This window comes from Lichenostomus cassidix, chromosome 6, assembly GCF_008360975.1.
Source record: "Lichenostomus cassidix isolate B80296 chromosome 6, HeHo_3.0, whole genome shotgun sequence".
Taxonomy (NCBI): Eukaryota; Metazoa; Chordata; class Aves; order Passeriformes; family Meliphagidae; genus Lichenostomus; species Lichenostomus cassidix.
This window is the reverse complement of record NC_139487.1, coordinates 5,494,107-5,519,652: the sequence shown is the minus strand read 5'-3', so window position 1 is coordinate 5,519,652 and position 25,546 is coordinate 5,494,107. Positions and strand designations below refer to the sequence as shown.

The following is a 25,546-nucleotide window of genomic DNA, read 5'->3' as shown; positions in this document are numbered from 1 at the left end:
TATAAATTCCTGTGGCCAGTGGGAACTCCCACAGCCGTCCCCCCAAAACAGATTTTTCACTCCCAGCAGATCTGATGGCTTCCTGTGCTCAGATAACTTGAATCTCTGACACAGTTCCTCACTGCTCTGAGGGAGCAGAAAACTTTCCCCTTGGCTGGGCAGAGTTTGGCCCGTGGTGTTGATTTCCCAGTGCCAGCAGCTATTTGTCACTTGTGCTCCAGATGATCATTTGCCAGGGTTGCTGTGCAGCCTTGCCACAAGGACCCACAGGAGACTCCACCAAGACAGCTGTGGTCACACACTGCCCAAGTCCTGACAAGGGCTGCCTAAAGGCTAGTTTGGCACAGTCAGAAACAATCCCAACTTCCAGCTGAGGATAGTCCAGTAGTTTTTCATGCAGTTCTCAGTGTTTCAAATGAAAATTTCAAAGAACACCAAAACACCAATCCTTCCTAGAAGCGGCTACTTGTCCATCAGCTCCTCTGGACTACACATTTTGTTCACTGCTTGAAACTGAAGAGTTTCCCACAGACATTGATTTGTTCCAATGCCAACAGTGGGATTCCCTACTCCTGCACCAGCACTGTGACTGGGTGACCCAAATACATTGGCATGAAGTTGGTACAAGTCTGATGATGCCTGACAGCTCTGCAGGGACCTAATGCCTGAGTGGAGCTGTTGAATGTTTGCTCAACACTTGGAACATGAGGGGCCACGGGCAAAAGTCTGGACAAAGAAAACAATTAACTAACTTCTGCAACATACCTCAAGCACTTGGATTGCCAAGGCACATGAGTTCTGCTGAGCTGTTGGTCAAATAGAGGGTGCTGTTACAGCAGTGCTGGTAACAGGTGTCTATCTTTCACAATATTTTCCTAGTGAGGATATTTTTTTATGCTGCTCCATGTTCTTCATCACTCCCTGCCCTGGCAGTGAGGGGAACAGGATGATTTTCCTCTCTGCCTGTGCCACTTACACTGCTACAGCAGCGATATGAAATTATTCACTCTGCCTCTTAAAATGTCTACAGAAGATGAGATACAACAATTGCTCCAGGAAGTGATGCTCAGCCACTCTGACTGATCACCCTGTGCCCTGTCACCCATCTGTTACCTCTGCCATTCCCTGCTGGCTCCAGTGCAACCCACAAACTCTCCCTCCTTGTGCAAATCGAGCCCTGAAACACTTCACTGAAGAGACAAAAGGTCTGACAGATAACTGCACCTCAGAGACAAGCTCTGGGCTGAGCCTGACACCCCATAACTGTGAGATGTCCCTGGGGTCACCCAGTGCAGAACCGTGTCCCACCACGAGCACACTCTGGAACAGAACTTCCTTTGCAAAATGTTTTCAGCTCTGAAATGAGTCCCATTTTCCAACTAGAGAATTCATGCTCTGAAACACTGCTTACAGCCAGCTCTACTCCCTGCAGCCATCCTTGTTGTTCCCTGGTCCTTGATACAGCCACTTCCCAGGCACTTCAGAGGCTGGAGAGGCGTTTCCAGCCTCACAGTGCTGGAAGGCAGCCCCTGGGGAGGTGTTCTGATACCTGAGCTCATGCAACCTGCCCATTGCAGATGCAAACAAAACACACTGAAAGCTGCTTTACCTGCCAGAGGAGCATCTGTTAGACTGACAAATCAGGGCCGTGCACAGGGGAGACAGATTTACTTCTGGCAAAACTCCACCCACCTCCCTCAGCCCAGCAGCTCTCACCAGGGGCTGGAAATTAATACGATCTTTGCACTGTCAACTCCTCTTGCCCAAATGGAAGAGCACACATGTGATGCTTCCTGAAGGAGGATCTGGTTTCTGGGTTGCCTGACTGGATGGGAATCATCAGGGGCAGCAAAGGTCACTCTCATCTCCCTGCCATAGTCCCTTGTCCTGCAGAACAGCAGCTGCTCTGCAAGCACTGCCCAGAGGAGTGAGGGCTGGGTCACCAAAACCTCAACAGGTGGATGCTGAGGGACACTGCTGCTTGTCCTGCTGCCAGGGTGCCTCTGCATCCACCCACTGCACACAGGGCATTCACAGGCACAGTGCATGTCAGGCCCTTTTTAGGGTTGAATATCCCAAACTGCTTCCCCATACCTGAGCAGCACTCCAGTGAGTGCACATACCTCACCTCATCCAAACCTGTTATAGTTTAATTAATTAAACCCCACTTACTAAGAGGGGTGCAAAGAAGAAATCACCTCTAGAGAGGTGCAAAGAAGAAATCACCTCTGCCCCACACAGCTTAACTATCACCGAAGGGAAGGCACCCGCTGCCCTCCATGAGCTCATGAGGCTCCAACCTCTTCCCACTTGTACCGCACTGAACTTGTTCTGTCCCCGCATCGCTGTGCTCAGGCGGAGAGCCCTCCCTGCCAGCGCCGGACGCTCCGAGCGGCACCGCTCCACCCGGAGAGCCTGTGCCGTGTCGGGTCCGGCTCACACGGGCTGCTCCCGGATCGTCCTGCGGCTCCGATCCCGACCCCATCCCGCTCCCGATCCTAATCCTGCTCCCGGTCCTGATCCCGATTCCCGATCCCACTCCCCGATCCCGCTCCCCGATCCCCGTCCCGATCCCGGTCCCTATCCCCGCTTCCGATCCCGATCCCCCATCCCCGATCCCGACCCCGCTCCCGGTCCCGGTCCGGATGCTCCAGCGCCGCCGCACCTGCGGGACCGGAGCGCCCCGACCGCGGCCGAGCCACGCCCCCCCACGGCCCCTCAACCAATGAGCGTCAGGGTCTCTGGCCTGCAGCCAATGGGAGCGCGGCGGCCGCGCCCCCGCCCCCTATTTGAGGCGCTCCGCGCGGCCGCGCGCTCGCAGAGGCGGCGGCGGGAGCGGGCCGAGGGGAGCGGGAGCGGCCCGGAGCGGAGCGGACGGTGCGCCCGGCGCTGCCCCGCACCGCGCTGAGGGACGGGCCGCTCCCATGGAGGCATTCCCGGGCACCAAGCTGGAGCAGCACCGGCACCTCCCGCCCGTGGAGTGCCTGCCGGGCGCCCGCTACGGCGGCCGGAGCCACAGCGCCTGCGGGAACGTCTTCAACTCCTGGAACGACTACCTGGGGCTGGCCACGCTCATCACCAAGGCCGTGCGGCCCGGCAAGGGCTTCGGCGCCGAGCCCCCCTCGGTGGTGGTGGCGGCCGTGCCGCCGGCCGAGGAGGAGGAGGAAGAGGAGGAGGAGGAGGAAGAGGCGGCGGGGCCGTACTTCGAGGGCGCGCTGGACTTGCACGACCTGGACCTGTGCGGACATCACCATCACCACCACGGCGAGGGGCTGCTGGAGGAGCGCTTCGCCGACTTCAGCCCGTTCCCCGGGCGCGGCGGCCCCGCCGCCGTGGTGTTCGACTGCTCGGGGGAGCACCCGGGCCGGGAGGGCTCTGCCCACGCCTGGGGCGGTGTGGTGGTGGCGGGGCGGCTGCCGGCTCACCCGCGGGCCGCCTCCCGCCTGCTCAAGCCCGAGCTGCAGGTCTGCGTCTTCTGCCGGAACAACAAGGAGGCGGTGGCCCTCTACACCACGCACATCCTCAAGGGACCCGACGGCCGCGTCCTGTGCCCGGTGCTGCGGCGCTACACCTGCCCCCTGTGCGGCGCCAGCGGCGACAATGCCCACACCATCAAGTACTGCCCCCTCTCCAAAGTGCCGGCGGCCCGGCAGCTCCGGCACGCCCGGACCGCGCTGGGCAGGAAGGGCCGCTAGCGGCCGGGACCCCCGGGCCTCTCCCCCGGCCCCGGGGCCGCCCCGCTGCCCCCCTCGCTGACTGTGCCCCGGGGTGGCCGCTGCGCGCTGGACCGCGCGGAGCCCGGCGCCGGGCCCGGGGAGTGCGCGGCGGAGATGCGCTGTGTTTGTTTATTGTAAGAAAAAATATATCTATATGTGATTTTTACGGAGACGGCGAGCTCTGACTGGGTGGGTGTGCGCGGGGGGTTCGAGGGCTCGGGGAGGTGGCGGGGGGTCCCCCGGTGCCCGCGGCGGGCAGCGCCGCCTTCTGCCGCCCGGCTCTGCCCGTCCCGAGCGCTCCGAGCCGGCGGGGCATCGGGCGGGAGAGCTGTTCCTAATTGCCAGTTCATAGCAGGGTATTTAATTAGGGTGCGACACTCCGCCTATCAGCTCTTAAAGCAAACATCCGAGCGATTTCCTTTGCCGGTCTTCAAACCGGTAAGCAAATCGCGATCAAACGTGCGCTCGGTAATGATCACCTGCTTCCCGAAATCGCAGCATCCCAGCTGGTGCGTCCCCGCTGTCACCGTTCCTCTCGTGGGCACGGATGGCGCTGGTCTCGCAGGTCCCCAACAGTGTCGAATACTCAGCTTTAGGGAAGCTCTGAGAGGAGCAAACATCCAAGTGCGTGTTTGAAAACGTGCTGACTCTGGGCCAGGGTGCAAACTGAGCCATTTCTGCTGACAAAAACACGGTGAGGATGGCAGTAGAGCAAGCTTTGATGCAGCTGTGTTTGTGGTGGAGAATGGGGGAAGTCTGGTGGAAAGAAAGCTGGACAAAGCAGAAAGCTGTGACTGTAGGAGGATGGAAGAAAGGGAGGTTGTGTATTTTCAAGAGTGGAGAGAATGTGGCTTTAACTCATTGCAAGTAGAGGAAATTTACCCGTGTGGTTAGCAAATATCCTTAACACTACACAGACTGTACAAGAATTATGCTGAAGACCTGGACAACTCTGGGTGATGGCAGTTCCTTGTTACTAAATATCAGCCAGGGCTATATCACTTCTAATCCCCAAGAAAAATGGTTTTTTCTTTTTTCTTTTTTTTCTTTTTTTTTGGTGACCCAGAGGTAGGACAAGGAGCAGCAGCAGCAGTCTGTAATTTGTTTAAGAGTCCTCTAGAGCAGAAAGATGTGTGCTGGAGTTTTCAGGGCAGAGGGTCATACTGCACATGGCTTTCCCAACACCTGGGATGTGGAGAGGTGCTCAGCCCACAGGGGTTGCCCTGACAAAAGCAGGGAGGTAAAGAGAGCCTTGTGGAGGAACTGCTGGAACATCACCAGGATGATGAGAAACAAGATAGGTCCTGAAAAAGGGAACTAGGAAAGTGAGGGGTAATCCACACTTGTGTGGTTTCCTTTTGAAAAGCTGCTCAGCAGGGTGGGAGATGGGGTCAGGAGAGCAGGACAGTCAAGAATGGAGTCAAAACATGTGTGGGATGCACTGGGGATGAGGATCCTGAGTTCATTATTCATTACTGCTATTGACTCGTAGCCGCAGCAATTAGGAAGGAGAAACTGATTCTGTGTGGAAGTGTTCCCTTAAATCTCCGTCAGATGACTCCAAAGATGGTGTCAGGTCTAATTATCAAACGCAGTGGGGCTTGCATTAAATAACACTCAGTGGCTGCAGCTACCCTTGTGCCAGCCTCCCTCTCCTTGTGCTAAATATATTACATATGGTCTCTTGCTCTAGGGGGAGTGCACCATGGGCTCTTCTAGGCTGTTAAAAGTTAGATGTGTTTGGTTTTGTGATTCCTGGTCCACATAGGTTGAATCTGTGTCCACCACACCTTAGAATCAAGCTCAAGTGTGATGCTGTGGGAAGAGTTTTCTTCTGTGTTTTTGTTACATCCTTGTGGGAAGTTCGAAGATCCATTATATACATTTTAATGCAGTTGACTGTTACCTGACACAAAAGCAAGAAAGATCAAAGAAAATCTGTCTCGGGTGTTTTCTGAGGGTTAACTGGCTGGGCTGGATTGGAGGTGTTTGCCATGTCCCTGCCCCACCTCTCTGGTCTTTAAGTTGCTGTGCCCTATTGCAATGCCTGGAAATCCCTCAGGATAACGGCAGATCCTGTGTCTTGGATGGCACTGGCCTTCTGCAGAGCCTGTGTAAGAGGAAAACTCGTACCCACAGCCTGTGCTGCTGCCTGTTGCTCCTGGTTCTGCTCTGTATTTGCAGCATCTCTCTGGAAAGGCCAAGAGCTGCCTGTCATCACTGCTACCCAGCATGAGGCATCTCATCAAAGGCTTAACAGGTAAAGTGGAAGAGTAACAGCTTCAAGACCAGTTGGGGGTGGGGGAGATTAAAAAACAAAACCAACAAAGCAAACTCCAGACTGTTACAGAAAGATGACAAGATTCAGCAAAAGGCAGCCTGACAGCAAGGCTCTTCAGTTGCTTTATGTAATAATGCAACAAGACAATTTGCCCTTTAAAGATTTACTAGTGTGAGTCTAACACAGACTAAGCCTTTAAGGATGTTTTGATTGGGTTTTTTTAAGTGAGCTTCTGTGATTTCTGGTGCACCAGCACACTCCTTGTGGCACTGAATGAGCAGAAACATGTCTGTTCTTGGTCACTCTGAAAAGATTATTACAGTAGATAGTGTTTATATTGCTACTTTGATTCATTAAATACAAGAGACCATTTGCCTTAGTATTTAAATTCTAGGAACAGCAAGAAGCTTAGTCTGAAAACAGCCCAGGTTAGAGCTGGACCACAGAAGATGTCCATGAAAAGTGAGATACTATTTTCACTCTTCTACAGAAATCTGCAAATCAAAATATTATGGTTACATATTTAAGCCAAGTTCTATATCTTCAGAGAATTGCTTTTTTATAGGGAAATATTCCTGTGCATGTAAGAATGGACTTTTCTATAGTGGTATTCTGGCAAGAGGAGTTAACACAACATTGGATAATCATCCTCACTTGGCACTAGTCTTGGCAAAAAGCAAGGTACTTTTAATGAGAAATCACTTTCAGATGTATAGATAATGTGATTCAGCTGAAATCAGGTAAGTCTGTGCCCATCTTTAGTGGAAATGCTGTTTGGGCAGGTTGCTCTCAGTCTGCTGACCAATGCCTCAGCTAGATGCCATAGGACCAAACCACAGTGGCTATAAAATATCCCTTTTCTTTCTTTTTTTTCCTTTTTTTTTTTTTTTTTTTTACAGTGCCAGTATGACCCACCAGATATATAGATCAAGTTGTACTGGAGATAATTTGCTAACAGTTGCATGGGGAGGAAGATAATTTTAATATGCCTGTTTTCTGGGCTAAACAAGTAATACACTAAAAATGGAATGAGGTTTAGCTAAGCCAATAGATTGTCCTCCTGCCCAAGAGAGAAAGGGCTAACAGAGCTTAGAGTGGAGAAAGGGAGGTTTTGATCAGCAAAATGCAGTGGAACAGCCTGTAGAATCTCCATCCTACTGTAATTAAATGCCCTAATTCTATGTAAGTGGAGGACCAGACAAACTTGCTTATATGCAGCAGTCCCTGTCAATGACTGCAGCCCAAGGACAGTCAAACAACAAGGATATGTTTCATTTTCAGCAAGACAAGCCTTCCAGCACTCTTGCTGAGATGTGTCCTGGCTGCCCACCAGCCATCCCAACAGCCTCCTGGTCCTGCTATGGCCTCACTGAGGCCACCAAGGTCATGGCATGTCCTGGGCTGCAGTTGTGGCTGTGCCCAGTCAGGAGTAACACCAGTGCACCCTGCCAGTTCTTATAAATACTGATTTTGTAAAAAAAATTGTTAGTTTTTATAATTGAAGCACTCTAAAGAAAGCTTAATTAAAATGCCAGTTATGTCCTCCTCCTACTGAGGACTCTGATGGTCCTCAGTCCTGTCCAGGGGCTGGGTCAGTCCCTGGGCTGCTTCTGGAATAGCAAGGAAACAGCACTGTTCATACCTGATGCTGCCTTGCTGGAGATTTGTTTTAATCCAGCAACATTTGCATCCATTCAAACAGCAGCAGCCTTAAATTCTGCCTTCTAAATATTGCCTGTGACTGTGGATTCTTCTAAGCTTCACTGAAAATTTTAGCTGTTTAACTGAAGTGACTCAAAACAAAGCTTGACACAGAACTCATTTGGCTTCATTGACATTTTCAGGTAACCAAATTTTGTGCTCATATTTAATGATGGTGGGAGATGGAGGTTTGAGCTGTTGGATTTGGTCAGTAGAGGTTTTTGATCACTGTCATTAGTATTGTCTCTAAACTGGTCAAGCAATAAAATAAACACACTGGCATGTCTGTAAAGCTCACATCTCCCCAGACTCTTCTCAAGCTGCCCATTCCTGAGAATGTGACACGAGTTGACAACATCATGATCTAAATAATGGAAGTTAATAACACAGCTTAGGAAACAGAGCCTTAGCTGGTGCAGGTATCACTAGCACTCATCCCTGTGTGAAAGAATCTTTGTATGGATACAATTAAAGCTATATAACTGAAGGGATAATCACTTTTTACATATTACAAAGGCTGGAGAAAGGCAAATGTTGTGCCTGTCTTTGGAAAACGCTGAAAGAACCATCTGAGAAAGCACAGGCCAGAGGGTATCACTTCAGTCCCTGGGAAAATCATAGAGGAAGTCCTTTCAGAACATGTTTTTTGGGGACATGCAGAAGACAACTGGGAACAGCCAGAGTGGAATTGCTGAGGGTTAACCATGCCTGGCTCACCTGCCTTCTATAATAAAGTATCTTTGTGGACGAGGGAAGGAGCACTGGATGTTCTTCATCTCAACTTTAACAAGGCTTTCAGCACTGTCTCACACAATATTCTTGCACCCAGCTGAGGACATTACAGCCCACATTACAAAGTGGGCAGAAGAACTGGCTGGATGTTCAGGCTGAGCACCCTGGTCAGTGGGCTGGGCTGGAACCACCCTCCTGCAGGCCGTGGAAACAGGCAAAGGGTGAGACTGAAGTGGGAGCTCCAACCCACACAGCTGGGATAGAGGGATGTTCTGCTGGCCAGAGGGACTGACAGGAGCCTGGTGAATTAGCAGGGAGCAGGGCAGGGAACTCAGCCAAGGAGCCCTTGCAGTGACAGGCTGAGGGCTCAAATACCTCTGGGTCCTGGCAGGGGAAAGGTGAGCATAAGGCAGCAGATCCCACGCTGTGTGAACTGGACAATGAACTGTTTGGATCCCAGCCTGCAGAAGGGAATATCCCCCTCAGCTCATCTCAGCTCTCCTGTGTGTTGTTTGGGGTTCCATTCCCCCATACAAGGCAGACATTGCCATATTTGAGTGAGCTCAGCAGAGTGCCAACACAGTATTCAGGGGCTGGAGCACACACCTGGGAGGAAAGGCTGAGGGAACAGGGCTTGTTCAGCCTGGAAAAAGGAATGTTTTTGGGGACACCTCACAGCTGCCAGCCATTTCCTACTGGGAGGTTACATGGAAAATTCCAGCTTCCCACAGTGGTGCTTAGACAGAGAGACAGGGTAGAAGCCAAAAGAGAGAGGTTTAAGCATTTTGAGGGCCACAAAAATGGCCAGACAGCTGGAGCACCTTCCCTGTGAGGAAAAGCTGAGATCTGGGGATTTTCAGCCTGGAGAACAGAAAGTTCCACAGAGCCCTAACTGTATGTAACCTTTCAGTATTTGAAGGGGGCCTGTAAGAAGGATGGGGACAGATTTTTTGGCAAATTTTGTTGCAACAGGACATGGGATAATGGCTTTGAGGATGGTTGATTTAGATTAGATACAAAAGGTTTTATAACAGTGAGGGTGAAAAACACTGGCACAGATTGCCCAAAGACAGTTGGATGCCCTGTCCCTGCAAACATTCAAAATCTGAGCAACATGATCAAGTTAAAGATGTCCTTGCTCATTGGAGCTGAGGGCTGGACTGGATCACCTTTAAGGTCCCCTTCAACCCAAACCATTCTGTGACTGATTCTTCAGTCTGGAGCCAGCCAAGCATTGGAAGAGGCTTCCCAGAACAGTTGTGCAATCCACAGCCTTGAAGCTCTTCAAGTCCACACTGGAGAAACATGGATTTAAGTAATGCAGGAATTTCACAGCCAGCCATGAAGTGAGGTCCTGGGTCCCTTTTAACAGCACTCAGCCTGTGACACAGAATGCAAGGACAGCAGGAGGTGGCTGAAGAACAGCAGCACCCTCTACTCCAGATCCAGTAGGGACTGTTACTGGATGGATGGCTGCTGTTCTCTAGTTCCATCCTTCATGGGACTGTACAAACCACAAAAAACAGTATTTTTGTACGCCTGGAAAACACTTCTGCTCTGGAGGACTCCTGTGACTCAACCAGCAATGACACAACAGGCTGCAAAGACACAAAAATCAAGCCTTCAGAAGATGTCTTTGGAGAGCAAGTTTTTCCCAAGAAACCTACAGGTCCTGGATAACGCAGAAGAAGGCAGGAAAAAGACAAAAGGAGCATTAGAACTTATGTTCACACACCAGGTTTCTCAGGGAGAAGCTATCCCAGGTGTTCTCACCTTCTCTTTCAGCTGGTACAGAACAGGTCTGAAAACAGAAAAGGGTTGTTCAACAGTTGTTCTGCAGAACACATCGTGCAGGAATCACTACAAAGTCAAGACACTGCAGCAGCTAATTCCTTAAGTTGTTTATTTATCATTGAAGAAACACACAGCAGCAAGTTCTGTGTTGGCTTCAGTGTGACCAGATCGTTCCTCGTTGTTACTGCACCCCAGCTTTGAAGTCAACACAGCCACTACTACAAATCACTTTTTTGGAAAGGGAAAGAATTGACCCTGAAGACAAGAATTGGGGGGAAAATTGAACAATTTCTCCAAAACCACACATTTTAAATATGACAATATTTATAAATCCTTGAAAGGCATGAATTATCCAGTAATGGAAAAAGCAGTTGTGATATTGGCAACAGAAAGTACATAGCCATATGCTTACCAAAACACTGAAATTGTAAAAGCTGCAAGTTTGATTTGTACACTGCAGCAGTGTGTACATTACTGGAACAATGACTGCAAAGTGGCCTCAGAGGCATTATGGATTCAAGTAAATCTACAGAAAATATCCCAGTGTAGCTAATTCACAATGTTTATTGTATTCAATTCAAATTTAAACAAGTTACTGAATTTAGATAGTGATAAAATATGTCTCAGAAACCACTTGCCCTCCAAGATACCTATGTAAAAGAGGGCTTTTCTATTTTTTTGGCTAATTATACAAATTCTTTTAGCTCTGCTTTTTCAGTAATTCCACTATGTGAACAGAGGCGTTTTCAAATGCATGTCCTGTGACAATAATACCCCATTCCAAACTAAGAAAGACTAAAAATAAAAAGGGCAGCCTGTTTTGGTGCAAGAGAGAAGCTGTACTGAAGACAGCTGTTGGGCTTGCTTCTTTTTATTTTAGCAACAAATGACCCATGAAATAAGCATCATTTGAAATTGCAAAAACTGGCATTCAATTTCCAACCTTCTGCTGTGAGTTTTGTGCATGATCAATCTATATGAGTAAGTAATTCATGCTTTCATGTTACCTCAAAACATTGGTTAAAGAATTCCAATTCAGAATGTTTATAAGCACAAATATAATCTGTGGATTCGATCAAATCAAAGCTAAAACATTGGTTAAACTCTGTGATTCCCACTTAACGTCGTACAGTGGTCCACCCTTCTTCATCTGTCTCGTTTTTAGTGCGGCGTACAGGCTCACGCTCCTTCTCTGTTTTCCAGGATCCTTTCTCCTTCTCCCCTTCCCTTTCCCGCTCTTTGGATGCTGCTGGGGGGGCAGAAGCTGGAGGAGCAGCAGGAGCAGGGGCTGATCGCCTCACCGGCTCCCGTTCTTCGCCGCGCTCTTCCCTCCTGTCGTCAGCGCGTCGCCACGAGCTCGCTACAGGGCAGGAAGGAAGGAAAACAGCTCTGTCATGCTCCACCAGCAGCCTGCAAGAGTTCAGACAAACAGCCCCAACCCTGGCAGTGGGATTTACTGATCCTCAGCCCTGCCAATGGGAATACCATGATGACAGCCAAATGCACCTTTTAATTTTATAGGGGAATAACAGCAGAACTACTCAAACCTCTTTTCAGATTCAGGATTGTGGTGAGCAAGCCTAGTGACATCTTTAAAACACAAGAACCACAATAAGAATGTTCTATTGATGTACCCAGGTTTATGATGAGAAGATATATTATTAGGAGAATTAAAACCATGAAAATGTCCACTTTGAGATGACTGAACTCTGAAAACACAAAAATCCTTACTTAAAAACACTTGTGGAAAATGTTCAGGTGTTCACTGTTATTAAAAGGCAGGAAATTTATCCTCAGCCTACTGGAATCAGAGGTATAATTGCATTGAATCACATTACTCCAGTGGTAACAGCATCCACCACCCTTTACTTTATGAAAAACCATTCACTTCCACCAAAGAGATGTTTGGAGTTCTACCCCAGCTGTGTGTGAACAAAGCTGTGGCAGATGCCAAACAGTCAAATACCAAAACTTCTTGATACATTTAAAAAAAATCTTCAGAGGACACTGCCATTCTGTCAGCAGCAGTCCTGGGTATGATCCCATGTTCTGTTTCAGCCTGCTCCCAGGTGCAGGAGCACCCACATTTGGGGCAGAGACAAAATGAGATTCTGAAAGTAAGAATGCCAAAATTGGAAGATGTGCTGGTCCCTCCAGGCTAAATGAATTTGCTGTTACTGTATTTTTAGAACACAGCAAAGGATTAATAAGTATACAAAATTAATACAGGCCAATGGCTCTAATCAAAATAGGTTATTCATCAAAATTAATACCATTAATAGTGTGAAACCTGTAAGGCCTCATTTGCAAGTATTTCCCTCACATTTTAATGGTTTTATGGAAAGGGCCAAAAATTACTTTCTGGGATGTCTGTCTTGATAATCTAAATACAAGAACTTAATTCACCTAGAACACAATCCTATGAACAGTGCATACTTGAAATGTTCTCCTACTGTAGATGTGAAATGCTACTAGGATGGAAAAGACCACAACTACAATTCGTTAAGATTCACTGAAGAATTCCCAATTACGCCAAAGGTGCTTTTTATTATTTTGTTCATGGACAGGCAATTTATATGTCTGAAAATATAACCCATTCTCATCTGCCCCCCTCCCAGCACTGTCAGAAAGAGGGAGGCTCTCTGTTGGATGTAGGGCTTTAGGGACACCAAAATGAACCTACGTTCTTCCCGGTCGGATCGGAGGGGTGGCCCTCTCCTGAGGGGTGGCTCCCTGTCGTCACCACGCCGGTCTCTCATGTCACGACCACCTCTGTCCCACTCCTCACGACGACTTGAATCTCTCCAGCTGGAAGTTTCCTCAGCTGGCCCTCTCCTCCAACCGCCGTCATCCCTTTGGCCATGCAGAACATAAAACTCAATGTTAAGATTTTTTACTTTTGCTGTGGAATGGAGCAGTAAGAAATCACAACACAGATATTTTCAGGCCCAGTGGGTGTCTATTTAACATCCTTCCAAAATTGGGTTTGTTTTTCTGGAGCCTAACATGGAATTCTCTTGATAAGAGGTTAAAAAGAAAAATTTAAGAGCATTCTAAGCATTTTGGAATTCCTCCTGTAAACAGATAACATCATCCTAAAAATAACAAACCAAAAAGGCCCCAAAACACCCCTAACCATTTGCTGCCCTAAAGTGCTTAGTCTCACACAAACCAACCCTGATTCCTTTCACTCAGCAATTCTACCTTATTTCTTTACCAGCAGGACATTTTTTTTTTTTAGCAGAAATATTCTAGAAGCACTTAAACACAGAAGTCAGACCTGGGACGCCTGAAACGATCATCTCGATCAAAATCTCTCTCCCTGTCAAACTCCCGCTCCTTCTCATTTTCATCCCGATCTTTGTCTCGATCCCATTCACGGTCTCCTGAAGGTCTGGAGTCTCGAGGAGGGCCCCAGCTGTCCTCACGAGCCTTCTCTCGTTCTCTCCATCCCCCTACAAGAAAGAAACACAGTCAAAGGAATTTGTGACTGACCTCTGATCTCTCTTGTAGAAAAAGAACCCTTTACTTCCGTCACAGGAACTGGTTCTTCAAGTTTTGATCTCTGAGGATCCAACTTGAGATGTTTGTGAGAAGTGTGCACATCGAGTGGGAGCCAGAGAGAAAACACTTCATGTAAAGCCAGTAATGCACACCTCGTGTCAGGGCTGCCTAGAGCAGTCCAGCAGAGCTGCTTGCACCCTGCAGTTTTCAGTCAGAAACCACAAGGGTATGATGCAAAACAAGTGCAAGAAGAAGCAAACGGAGAAGGTTAGACAGTGGATTCCTTTGTGAAAATCCACAAATGAGATTTTGGGCATACAGATTTTTGAAGAACTTACTGCTTTTTAAAGCACTACTTTAAAATACAGCTGTTGTTACCAACTACTTACCACAGTGCACCCAGCAGTACTGCTCAGTTATTTATGAATGGGAGTTCTTTATTGTGTAGCCTGCTTTGGCTTTAAATACAGAATACTGGAGTGCAAGTTTTGATATTTGTGGTAAGTTTTCCACAGTTTGGATTACAGAATTAGTGTCTATAAAAGTTGACGTGATGTTGGCCAATATATAAATGAGAAGAACTAGGAAATCAAAATCATATCTAACACTTAAATGTCATCCACAGTTCTGAAAAGAATCAGCAGTTATAGTCACCATCAATGAGACTTAAAATAGAAATAAACAATACAAGAATAGGATAATTCAGATTTTAAGGAACCTCAGAAGGTCATCTAATCCAAACTCTGCTCTAAGCAGGACTTTCAGGAATGGTTAAAAACAAGAAGGGAATGTTAAAAATGTTTCTCTCCCAGCAGAGCATTCAACTTTGTTTTTCCACGGAGGGAAGTGACCAGCCTTAGTGTGTGACCTCTAGGTATCTTCCAGACAAGCAATCTTTTTTAATTTAACCAAATGAAAAGGTTTAATTATACTAAGTAGAGGAGTGTCCACACTAGCCAAATTAATTGAGATGTTTTCAGAGCTGATTCTCCCATCTCTGGCATCAAGTATGTTACATCCATTATCTACAAGGTTAACACACACTTTGGAGGGAGGATTGTTATATTGGTATATTTTACCTGGTTTACCAAATGGTCTCCAAGGCCCTGGCCTTGAGTCTTCACCACCACGCCAGGGGCCCCTGTCATCATCTCTCCTGGACAGCCTGTCATCATCTGCGTTCCGCCAGGGTCCCCTGTCTTCATCCCGCCGCGCCATCCTGTCGTCATCCAGCCCGCGCCGGGGCCCTCTGTCATCCTCCAGCCCGCGCCGGGGCCCCCTGTCATCATCTGCAGCCCTCCAGCTGCCCCTGTCATCATCCAGCCCACGCCTGGGGGGCCTGTCATCATCCAGAGCCCGGCGGGGCGGCCTGTCGTCATCCAGCCCGCGCCTCGGCCCTCTGTCGTCATCTGCCGCGCGCCAGCTGCCTCTGTCATCGTCCAAACCGCGCCGGGGGGGCCTGTCGTCATCCAGGGCACGTCTGGGTGGTCTGTCGTCATCCAGGGCACGTCTGGGGGGTCTGTCATCATCCAGGGCACGTCTGGGGGGCCTGTCGTCGTCCAGGGCACGTCTGGGACCCCTGTCGTCATCTGCGGCTCGCCAGCTCCCTCTGTCATCATCCAAACCGCGCCGGGGCGGCCTGTCCTCATCCAATCCCCGTCTGGGGGGTCTGTCCTCTTCTCCTTCCCGCCTCGGAGGCCTGTCCTCGTCCCCTTCCCGTCTCGGCGGCCTGTCCTCTGCTGATTCTGGAGGGCGCTCCTTCTCTTCTGCAGGACCACGCCGGGGCAGATCATCCCCTCGCCGAGGAGGCAGATCATCCCCTCGTCGGAAAGGCCTTTCATCATCTCTTGGATCTCCTCGACGCCAGTCTCTATAAAAGGGAACGAGAAAAAGTAGACGCTGACATCCAGGATAGTTTTACATCAACAGTATCAAACTCCCCAAAGCCATGTCTGACTGCATCCACTTGGTGAGTGGTTCCAAACACTAACTGTGCAGTTTCCAAGTGCACCTTCTACAGCTCTTCATTGCTATGGGAAAGCAGTGGGTCACTGTCCCTACAGCTTCAGTAAAGACTGAGCAGTTTATCATCTCCTTCAAGAGTTTGAAGAGGATAATCAAAGTCCTTTGTTGGTTATCTGCTGTAACACCCCAGAGAAGAGAGCTGGCTTCTACACCAAGCCCAATTTGCCAAACTCAAGCTAAGTCTGAGAGAATTGGTATTAAAAAAGCCCACAGCTATCAATTAAGTATCCCCCTTGTTCACGCACATGCCAACCCGACACACCATTTTGCCTACTGTCTACAGGATTTTACACCTACATTTAGACCATAAACCCTGCTTTTGTCACCAGATTAATTTCTTTATTTCAGGAAATTAACCTTCCTCAGCAATAAATAAAAAGAAACAAGAAATAGAACATCACAGAAATGTATTGTTAACTGCTTCTTGGTAGGAGAAGAGAAGCAGCACTGTGGTTGAATCCCATGGATTTAAAAAAATAAAACCCAAACCAGAACACAACAAAAAGAACACCCTAAGGTTTAGAAATCCACTATGCTACGAAATGACTTGCTACAAAACAACAGATGTAGGACTTGAAGAGGTGAGAACAAAGAGACAACAGTTGTGACAACTCAGCATCTCAAGAATTTTGAGGAATTGCAAGCAGTGCCTTTGCTGAGTTTGGAAGAATAAGGGAGAATGCAACCATTATTGATCTGTGAGGTAAAAACCAAGACATGGAGATTGTTAATTCCCATTTAGACTCAAATTGGATAATCTTCCCCTTTGAAAAAGCTGATTATTTTGCCATAAGACATGTGGAGGAATGATTATAATGTTTATCAGATGAACAACTATTTAACTCATTCAGATAGGGTTTCAGGGTCTTAGGATTTTAAAATCTATTTTAAACTATTACTTTTAAACTACCACTAGTCTAATCAATTTCTAGAAAAGCTGAATGATAAATGAGTACCACTCTGTGTGGGGAAAAAAATCCATTGAAACATACAAGTAAGTGCATTAGACACTTCACAAAAATCACAGAATGGTTTGGGTTGGAAAGGACCTTGAAGATCATCACATTCCAATCACCTGCCATGGGCAGAGACACCTTCCACTAGAACAGGTTGCTCCAGCACCTGTCCAACCTGGCCTAGAACACTTCCAGGAATGGGGCAGGCACATCTTGTGTTAATTTGTGAGTAGTTAAAAGACTTCACCCCAGAATTTCAACCAATTGCCAGATTTTGAAGTTCACGAGAAAGTGAATCACTACCAGGAACAGCAACATAGCTTTTAAGGAAAGATGGAATACTATTTTGTTTATCCAGAAATCACACCCTTCCAAAACATTTCAAGAAATTACTAGAGAGAGAAAGTCAATTAATTTGCTTCCATTGGAGTCAGGGTAAGCATTAATGGATTTAAATTGCTGTACTGGAAATTAGGCTTAGACATTTATAAAAATCTATCTACCTGCAAGGCTAATTAAGATATAAAACATACTGCCAATTGGAACCAGCAGTGTTATCTCCATCAGCACAGGCTTTTAAGAACTAGACGTGCACCATCAGAAATATTTTTGGCTACAGCTCATCCTGATGTGGAGCAGAAAAATGGACAAATGTTAAAAATCTTGTTTTCTATAACTGTATAAACAGTTTTCATTATTAGTGAACATATCCAAAATAGATGTAAACAAATGTGGATTTCTTTTTATTTTTGAAGTCTAACGTACCTTCAGAATATTCTTCCTTCAGAAATCCATCCCTGCCTGCTAAGTACAGTTCTTCAGAACTTTTTTTTAATTTATGGCATGTATTTTCTGCTCTATGACTCACTCTGGGACTCACATAGTTACTGTCAGTTTTCTAGATGGAAAATCTCAGAATTTCATCATCCAGGAACCCTGCATTTGCTTGTCATCCTTCCCCATTCTGTATTTATAGAACTGACACCAGTGTTTGAGTGGGAGAGAAATTGTTAATTTAAAAAGGAATCCAAGTAAGCAAGTTGTTTATCACACACAGAAGGTGTGTGCTTGCCTTCACATATCTAAGCCAAATAAAAAAGGAATGTTTTCTGAACATGGTTCCAAGATAAAACCTCCCTCTCATTCCGAGATCCTTACAAAGCAACTTTTTAATAGAAGGTAACTTTCAGAGAAGTAAAGGCATTAAGGTATTACTCAGTTAGTGCAGCTTTAGCAGTAGCAGCAAAATGGGAGCCTCCTTACTTTGATCCCAATAAAACTGGGGCTTAGTAAGCCATGATTACCTCTCCAGTGGTGCTCGACGCCATTCAGATTCTGGCTCACCACCTCTTCTCCAGGAGCTTTCAGACTCCCTATCGCCCCAACGAGATTCCTGCGTGGCAAAAGAAATTAGGAACATTCTCTCTGAATACTTTAGAATGAAGATTTTCAACATATGATTTACTTTTGAGCACACCATGTCACTAAGAACTCATCACACTGCAGAGAACACTGAACTATCAGGGATTTGAGTAACTGAAGTATGGCTTTAGCAGACTTTATTGTTTCTGGTGCAGATCAAACAATAACATGGATCCCCTTGTGCCACCTACTTTACCAGCAGGGTAGAATATATGCAAATACACTAAAAACTTTGTGAACAATAGCTACAGTCAGCCACAGCTACCACCTGTTGACACAAAAGAGAGATTCTAACAGTTTCACTTTTCCTGGGGCTTTATGACAACAAGAATGAATTTAAGGAATTATTTGCTTTTGTGCTTTCTAATCTCATCAGGAAATGTAACTGAATACACTGAAAGCTCTCTGTGGCAAGGACAATTTTGCTCCTAATACCTCAACACACAGAAGAAGAAGTGAGGTATTAGTGATTCACACAGTGTGCAGGGCAGAGCAATAATCAATCCTTACTGCTTTTAAATGAAGTTAAAATGTCTCTCTCCATTGCTGGACAAACCATTTAAACTAATTTTTATTCCTTGTTTCCATCACAGGAAACTAATTAACTAAACCATCTAAAATACCTGATTTCACATAAGCACACAACTTCTTTATAAGAAGGGTATTCTAGTTTTAAACCCCTCTTTGAAAAGTGTTTTTATTTGTCAATATGGGGAAATATACAGATTAACCAAGATCTTGCATAGCCACTACTCTGTCTCCTTAAATGCTTTTGACCCAGCTTTTCCATATAATCAAGTGCCTGCAGATAGGAGACCTCTTATGTAAAAAATACCCATCATTATTATTTACTTGACAGACTATCAAAACAATTTACACAAGTTCTGATAACTTATCTTCATGGTATAACTCAATGAAATATGTATAAAACAAAGAGAAAGGCTGTGTGGGATAAAATTTAAAACCAGTTCTCTTCAATTGTAAGTTCTGAAAAAGTGGGAGGGTAGAAGGTTTATGGTACTAAAGTTACATTCTTTTAAATCACTAAACATTTCCAAGTAACTTTTGTTTTGTTTCCTGTGGGATTGGGATAATGATTTCTCCCAATCCAAGTTATATTTGTAAACAGAAAGTTGCACACACCTCTTGGTTTTATGCTATTGAATTATTTCTTATAAAATATAAAACGATGCTTTTATGTTTAATCTGGGGATGATTTTCCTTCAATATCTACTTGAACTCCTGTCTTTTGCATGAGTCACTTCACTTGCTTCCAAAAGTTTTCTTTCTTTTTGTGTTAAAGAACTTTTGAATGGTATTTATTTGGTTTTATTCATTTAGTTTATAAACAGCTTGGAGATCTTAATAGTTTCTTTATTTTACTCTACTGCTAAACAAGAGACTCCAGATCCTGATAGTGAGCTGAAACTAAGTGACAGTAATTTAACAATTAAACTAGTTACTCACACTACCACTTAACAAGAACTAAATAAATAAACCAATGATTTTGCAATGCTAACACCTCCTTTCAAATAATCTACAGAAGAAGGAGCAGTCAAGAACAAACAAACCTACAGGTATTACCTACCTTTCTTGAAAATGGGTCATCCAGACCTCTCCTTTCTTCTTCTCGACGACGCTCCCTTTCTTCTATCTCCATTTCTCTTTGACGTTTTTTCTTCTCCAGTTCCTCCAGTTTTTTGACTCGCTCCTGGTATTCCCGCTGCTCCTGCTCGCGTTTCTCGCGCTCAATGCGCTCTTTTTCCTCACGCTCTGCCGAGTTGGAAACACAGAACTTACTATCACTACAAATTCCACTGCTTTGCTGTATCCACAGAAGGGTTACACAATACAATCTCTCCCCTCTGACTCTACAAAAAATAAACACTAAAAAACACAAGCATTTCACATGATGCATTCAGCTAAACAAAGACCCTGTTTTTGAGGTAACTTTCTAGTTAGGAAGTCTCCTAACTCAAAGGCAACAGGAAAAGGTGCCCTGATGCATCCATTAATGAGACATCTTGAACAACTAGCAAGAATGAAGAAGTTCCAATACCTGTATGTACAGACCATAAGGGTAGCAACTAAAATATCAGTGACTACCTCAAGCATGTTACAGGATTCCTTGCTTGGAAAAGGTCAAACAAAAACATCAGCTAACTGTCAGAAATTTGACATTCATGAATGCTTCAGGTTTTGTTTTTGCAACACTGCATGATTATGAACTCACGACAAACAGGAAAAAAATTCCTCGTAGCTGATGCCAACCACCTCTTGTCTTCTAAAGCCCTGAAACAGGCTATCAGACAAAGCAATTCACAAAGAAAGGTGTCTGAGTAATTTACAGTTCTGGAGTTATTGATCTGACACCAATGTTCCCTTTCTTTTCTTTTTAAGATCTGCACAAACAAGTGGCCAGAACTCAAACTAAGGGCTAAAATCAAAGACTCAATTTTTCATTACCCTCCCTTACTTTATCTCATCCTTCACTCATGTCTGGGAGCTACAAAGCTTTACCTTCCTATTTATACTGCACAGGTAAGCAAGGAAGGTACGACATAGTCTCACCCCTGACTGGAAGTTGAAAAGACTGCCTCCAAAATCGTGGAACAGGGAAACCAGACATTATCTGTGTTACACCAATGGAATGGACTCAAGAATGCAGAGGATGAGATAGTCCCATTCTCAATCCCACCTTTAAGCAGCTGCTCTTCCCGTAGCCTTTGCTCCTCCTCCTCCTTCTCCCTGTAGTAAGTGATGCGTCTCTCCTCTTTGCGCTGCTTCTTGCGCTCCTCCAGACGGTTCCTCCTCTCCTCTGCCAATCGCTCCTGGAACTGCTTGAGTTTATCCTGCAATACCAACAGTACACCTCAGAACACCACAGCTGTAATGTCTAAGAAGCTGGGCAGTTACACAGATTGTTTTAAATAAAGCTACACAGAAACACAAACCAACTGCAGCACATTAACTTTGCTTCAACAAAAAAACCCACTAACTGTTTGCCAGGTCAACCTCTTCTACAACTGATTTTTGTGTAAGAGAATATATTCCAGTTTAGAAGACAGACAAACAAATCATCATGCATAGTATTAGTCCTTTGTGCTTTTTCAGAAAAGGAATTGCCTAAACAATGATGCACCTGTATCCAAAATGTATTACCAAAAATTATCTGTATTATTGCAAAGAATCATATGCAGGTACTAATTTATATTAACATAACACCTCTTCTGCTTTTTCTTTTTTTTGTAAAGCCAGTTTTTACCGTAGTATAGCCAGATAGTTAAAGCTACAAAAAGTCTCAGGAAATGCAAAATTTTAAAATGCAGAGCAAGAAACAAAGGCACAGTTCTTTCCCTGACTTTGTGGTCTGATTCATTTTTTAATTTTGCAAACACAGAACACAGCTTGCACAAACACTTGAACGATCAAAATAATTTCCAGATTCAAACATAAAGATAATAAAAAAGAGACAAGTATTTCCACCTATTTTTCAGCTTCAGTATGATTGTCAGTATTTTTCCATCACCACAGTAAGTTCAAGTATTTGTGCAGATACAGTTGCCTGCCTCTATATGACACCCAGTGATCCCTTACTAATAGTGGTATTGAAATAAACAGTTTATCTCTGTTATTTTCCATATAAACTATTCCAGAAATTGTCAAAAACTTTAAGTGATAATACCTAGGAATGGGTGCAAGAAATTTAATTTAAAAGTCAAAGCAGGAAATAAGCAATTCCACAGTTCTGAACCATTTTAATACTGATATGTTTCTAGTTTCATGAAGAATCCCTGGGTCACAGTTTTAGTTCCTCACTTTAGGAGTGCACTTTGTTAACAATGCCTCATCTCACGTACCTCATAAACTGTTCGTCGTGATGCTTTGAGCCTGGCTTCAAATAGGTCTCTATCCTCCAGCATCCTGGAGAGTCTGCTCTTATGCTCAAGGGCTTTCTCGCGCTCCAGCTGCAGGGTGGTGATCTGAAAATCAAAAATATACAAAGTATAACTTTACTATACGTTTGGATTTAATCTACCCCAGCTAGAAAGGGGAAATTATCTCTTCCCCTTTCAGAGCAAAGACAGAGGATATCACTGTCCACTAGCATAATGAAATCACAAAGCTAACATTTCAATCTTTTCTTTCTTGGATAGAGCTGAAAAAAACCAGTGCAAAACCCACTATTTTTCATTCATTGCTAAAGGACTTCATCAACTGAACAAAAAATTCTTACCCTTTCTTCTTCCTGTTGCTCCCACAGCTCCATATCACGCACTCTTTGCTCCTCATAGGCAGTCTTTATTAAAGGAATTTCTTCCAAGCGCTTCGCTCTTTCAAAATAGTCAATCTGAGTAAAGATAACACACCTTTAGCATGACATAATGCACATAAACCTGATTTCTGGAGAATCCTACAATATATTTGACCTATTATGCCAACATTGCAACAACCACACTGGACCATCAAAGGTCAACCTAACCAAGAATCTGCCTTTACCACAGGCAACTAACTGCACTCCAAGGCAAGGATGCAGGAATAGAGACAGGCATGCACTCAATACTCTCTCAGCATCATCCACTTTCAGCTCCCAGAATTTTCTGTGTTGGAAGTATTTTTATATTTTAAACATTAGTGGATTTCCTCTCTTATCCTTCAGAACTCAAAGCTTTTCATATACAACAATGTACTTTGGAAAGAACTCCTGTGTGTCTGAGGCTCACAGCATGAAGATCCAACTTCTACCTACAAACAGTTCTGAACACGACTCCTGCTGGCTTCATTTGATGCCTTCTTACTCCACTACCCCTTGCAGGCAGTGCAAGAACAGCTCCTCCCATCATCAGCTCTTAAAAGAGCTGCACTCTTACAGACTGGCACAACATCCTCTCTCTAGAAAGCTTTCAGCAGAGGAGTAGTATTTTAAAAAGACATTTCTCACACAGAAGCCAATCTGCATCATAGATAATTCTTGCTGGCCTCCTGTCAAACTTCCAGTTCAGCTGCATCCTTTTAGAGATAGAGGCCAGAGCAGCAGACAGTGCTGAAAACGCAGAAGAACCAAGTTCTCACTGCTGGCAAAGAATGTTAAGTTTGGAGCCTATCATTCAATATGCAAAGCCAAAAACTGGAGGATTCTTTTCCCCGCTTTTCCTGTATAAAAGTTTTTAAATCTATCTAACCAGAACATAATTCAAAGACTTTCGTCACACTACTAACTTGGGGTTTTTTGTGAAGAACTTTGTAAAAAGCTTTTTTGGAAATCCAACTTAGTTACACCCATCAGATCAGCCTTAGTCATATGTTTGCTTTGACAGCTTCAGAGAACTCCAAGAAGCCCTTGCTAACATTCCTTTTATAGAAGCTGTGCTGACTTTTCCAGGTAGATCATATTCACTCAGGTGCCTGCTAATTCTACTGTTTATTGTATTTTCTGCTCCTCTGTCCAGTATAAGCTGCAGGTTTACAGGCCTGCAGTGTCAAAGATCCTCACTGGAACCCTTTTAACTGACTTGCCCCTTTCTAGCATCAAACCAGTTTTGACTGACCCAAGTCACCACCTGCACCAGAGAATCCCTATTCTGTTCTGGAATACAGTAGGAAGTCTGGGGTGAGTGTCACCTTGCCCAGGTTGTGTGTTTGTATTTACTATGACACATTTCTCACATTTCTATAGCTACCCGTGTTTCAGACAGATCTTTTTCTACCACCTAGGAGGGCTCTTAACAGCGCAGTTTCCTCTGTTTCAGTGAGGACTAACACAGTTAATTTAGCAATGCTGGCATGGTCTCACCTCTGAACATTTAACCTATTCTGAACATTTTCCAATTACAAGTCTTCCCAGCTAAGACTCAATTCACATACAGCTTAAGGGTCCTTTTTTCAAATCAGCTCCATTAATTAGAACAAATTTTTACACTGAAACCAGAGACTATTTGTTTATAACACATTTACCTTTTTTCAGTTTCAAACAGTAACATTTCCAACACCAATATTATATACATGTGTAGGCACATATATGTATCACCACAGGAGTTCACATTCACTAAAGAATTGCATGGACATGGGTTTGTACCCTTCCTACTTTGTACCTTTTTCTCCTGGTTCTTCAGACGTTCCTGAAGTTCCTTCTTTTCTTTTTCCAGCTGTTCCACTTGTTTAGCCATAATAAAGTCAGGATCCAATTCTTCAAGATCCTAAAACCAAGTTATCAATATAAAATAAGGCAAACTTTTTTTCTTGCAAATGTAATTTATTTATTTAAGCTATGCTGAAGTTTTCCCCTTAACTTTTAAATTTATTTGTTTCAGAAACATTCACAGTTTCTTTTCCAACCTTCTGGGTAACCTGTATTTTATTTTTAAGAAGCTCTCGAAATCATGTTGATTTTTAATTGAGACACTGTTCAGATAATACAAAATTGGATCTGAAGATCCAGTTTGTATTTCAGATACCATTTAAAAAACGGGGGCGAAGAGGGGAACAAAAAATGAAAAAAACCACCCCCAAATGCCACAAAACAAAACAAAGCAAAACAAAACCAATTCCCTGAGGTAAAAAAGGCCCCATCCAAATCCAGAATTGAAGTTTACTTCCACTGTCTCATTTTTAAGAGAGGCTGTTTGCAAGACCAGTACAAACCTAGTAGAACCCCTGAAATTCAGGCAGCCCAGCAATGTAACACTGCAAGCACAACAAAATAACTTCCCACTGCAACAATAAATCACCTACCTCAATATCAATATCTTTAAACGCTTTGGCTCCCAGTTCAGTCTTCTTAATCTGCTCCAAGCGCTCTCGGACAGTTTTCTTTTTGATCTGCTCATGCTCCTGCAGGATCCGCTCCTTCTCCCTCTCCTTTGCCTCCTGGCGCAGCCTCTCTTCCTCAGCTTTCCGGACTTTTTGCAATTCTGCTTCCCGCTGCTCCAGCTCTTCCTTTTCACGCTGGATGTTCAAACTTTCCAGGCGTTCCTTTCTCTCCTCTATGGTCTGACGGCGTGCAAGGATGCGCTGATGCTCCTTCCTGGAATTTTTGAGGAAGGCGGTGACTGCCAGCTGATGTTGTTCTTCCTTCTCTTGCTGGATTTAAATTAAGAATAAGACAATGATATATAGAGAGAGTCCCTCTTCGAGAAAAGGAGTCCCTCTTTGAGAAAATCAGAAAGCAGAGCAAATGCTTCTCAAAGAAAATGCAAAGTTAATTCTATTCTCCAAACTTGACAACTGAGTGGAATTGCAACTGTGATGGCAAATCACTCATCCAAGTGGCATCCAAGGTAGTACCAACTGCCCAGAACCATGTGCACATGGAGACAGTTGTCTGTAAAAGACAATATCCTGTGACACGGCTTAGGTATGACAGTTTCACGTTCTTCTGTCCAAAAATATTGCACACCCAGATGTTATTGATATTG

The 25,546-nt window shown here is 45.0% G+C and overlaps 2 protein-coding genes across 2 annotated transcripts in view; one reads left to right on the top strand and one right to left on the bottom strand.

The window, feature by feature from the left end:
* The first annotated feature begins 2,811 nt into the window (after positions 1 to 2,811).
* NANOS1 (nanos C2HC-type zinc finger 1) lies at positions 2,812 to 3,886 on the top strand. The gene has a single exon (XM_085064724.1). It carries the CDS (start codon positions 2,925 to 2,927, stop codon positions 3,693 to 3,695), a length of 771 nt encoding a protein of 256 aa, XP_084920850.1. The 5' UTR covers positions 2,812 to 2,924; the 3' UTR covers positions 3,696 to 3,886.
* Positions 3,887 to 10,316: 6,430 nt separating this feature from the next.
* Positions 10,317 to 25,546, bottom strand: part of EIF3A (eukaryotic translation initiation factor 3 subunit A) — a 29,281-nt gene continuing 14,051 nt past the window's right edge. Inside the window, exons 12-22 of the mRNA XM_085064723.1 lie at positions 24,864 to 25,211; positions 24,224 to 24,328; positions 22,369 to 22,482; positions 21,992 to 22,114; positions 20,830 to 20,983; positions 19,720 to 19,904; positions 18,014 to 18,102; positions 14,808 to 15,598; positions 13,505 to 13,679; positions 12,908 to 13,077; positions 10,317 to 11,584 (exon numbers count right to left, since the gene is read on the bottom strand). Of these exons, the coding sequence (XP_084920849.1) occupies positions 11,343 to 11,584; positions 12,908 to 13,077; positions 13,505 to 13,679; positions 14,808 to 15,598; positions 18,014 to 18,102; positions 19,720 to 19,904; positions 20,830 to 20,983; positions 21,992 to 22,114; positions 22,369 to 22,482; positions 24,224 to 24,328; positions 24,864 to 25,211 (2,496 nt within the window). The 3' untranslated portion in view covers positions 10,317 to 11,342. The remainder of the gene's footprint in view (positions 11,585 to 12,907; positions 13,078 to 13,504; positions 13,680 to 14,807; positions 15,599 to 18,013; positions 18,103 to 19,719; positions 19,905 to 20,829; positions 20,984 to 21,991; positions 22,115 to 22,368; positions 22,483 to 24,223; positions 24,329 to 24,863; positions 25,212 to 25,546) is intronic.

Bases quoted from the DNA above. Each gene is read 5' to 3' on its own strand.
- NANOS1 (XM_085064724.1), top strand. From the start codon at position 2,925: ATGGAGGCATTCCCGGGCACCAAGCTGGAGCAGCACCGGCACCTCCCG.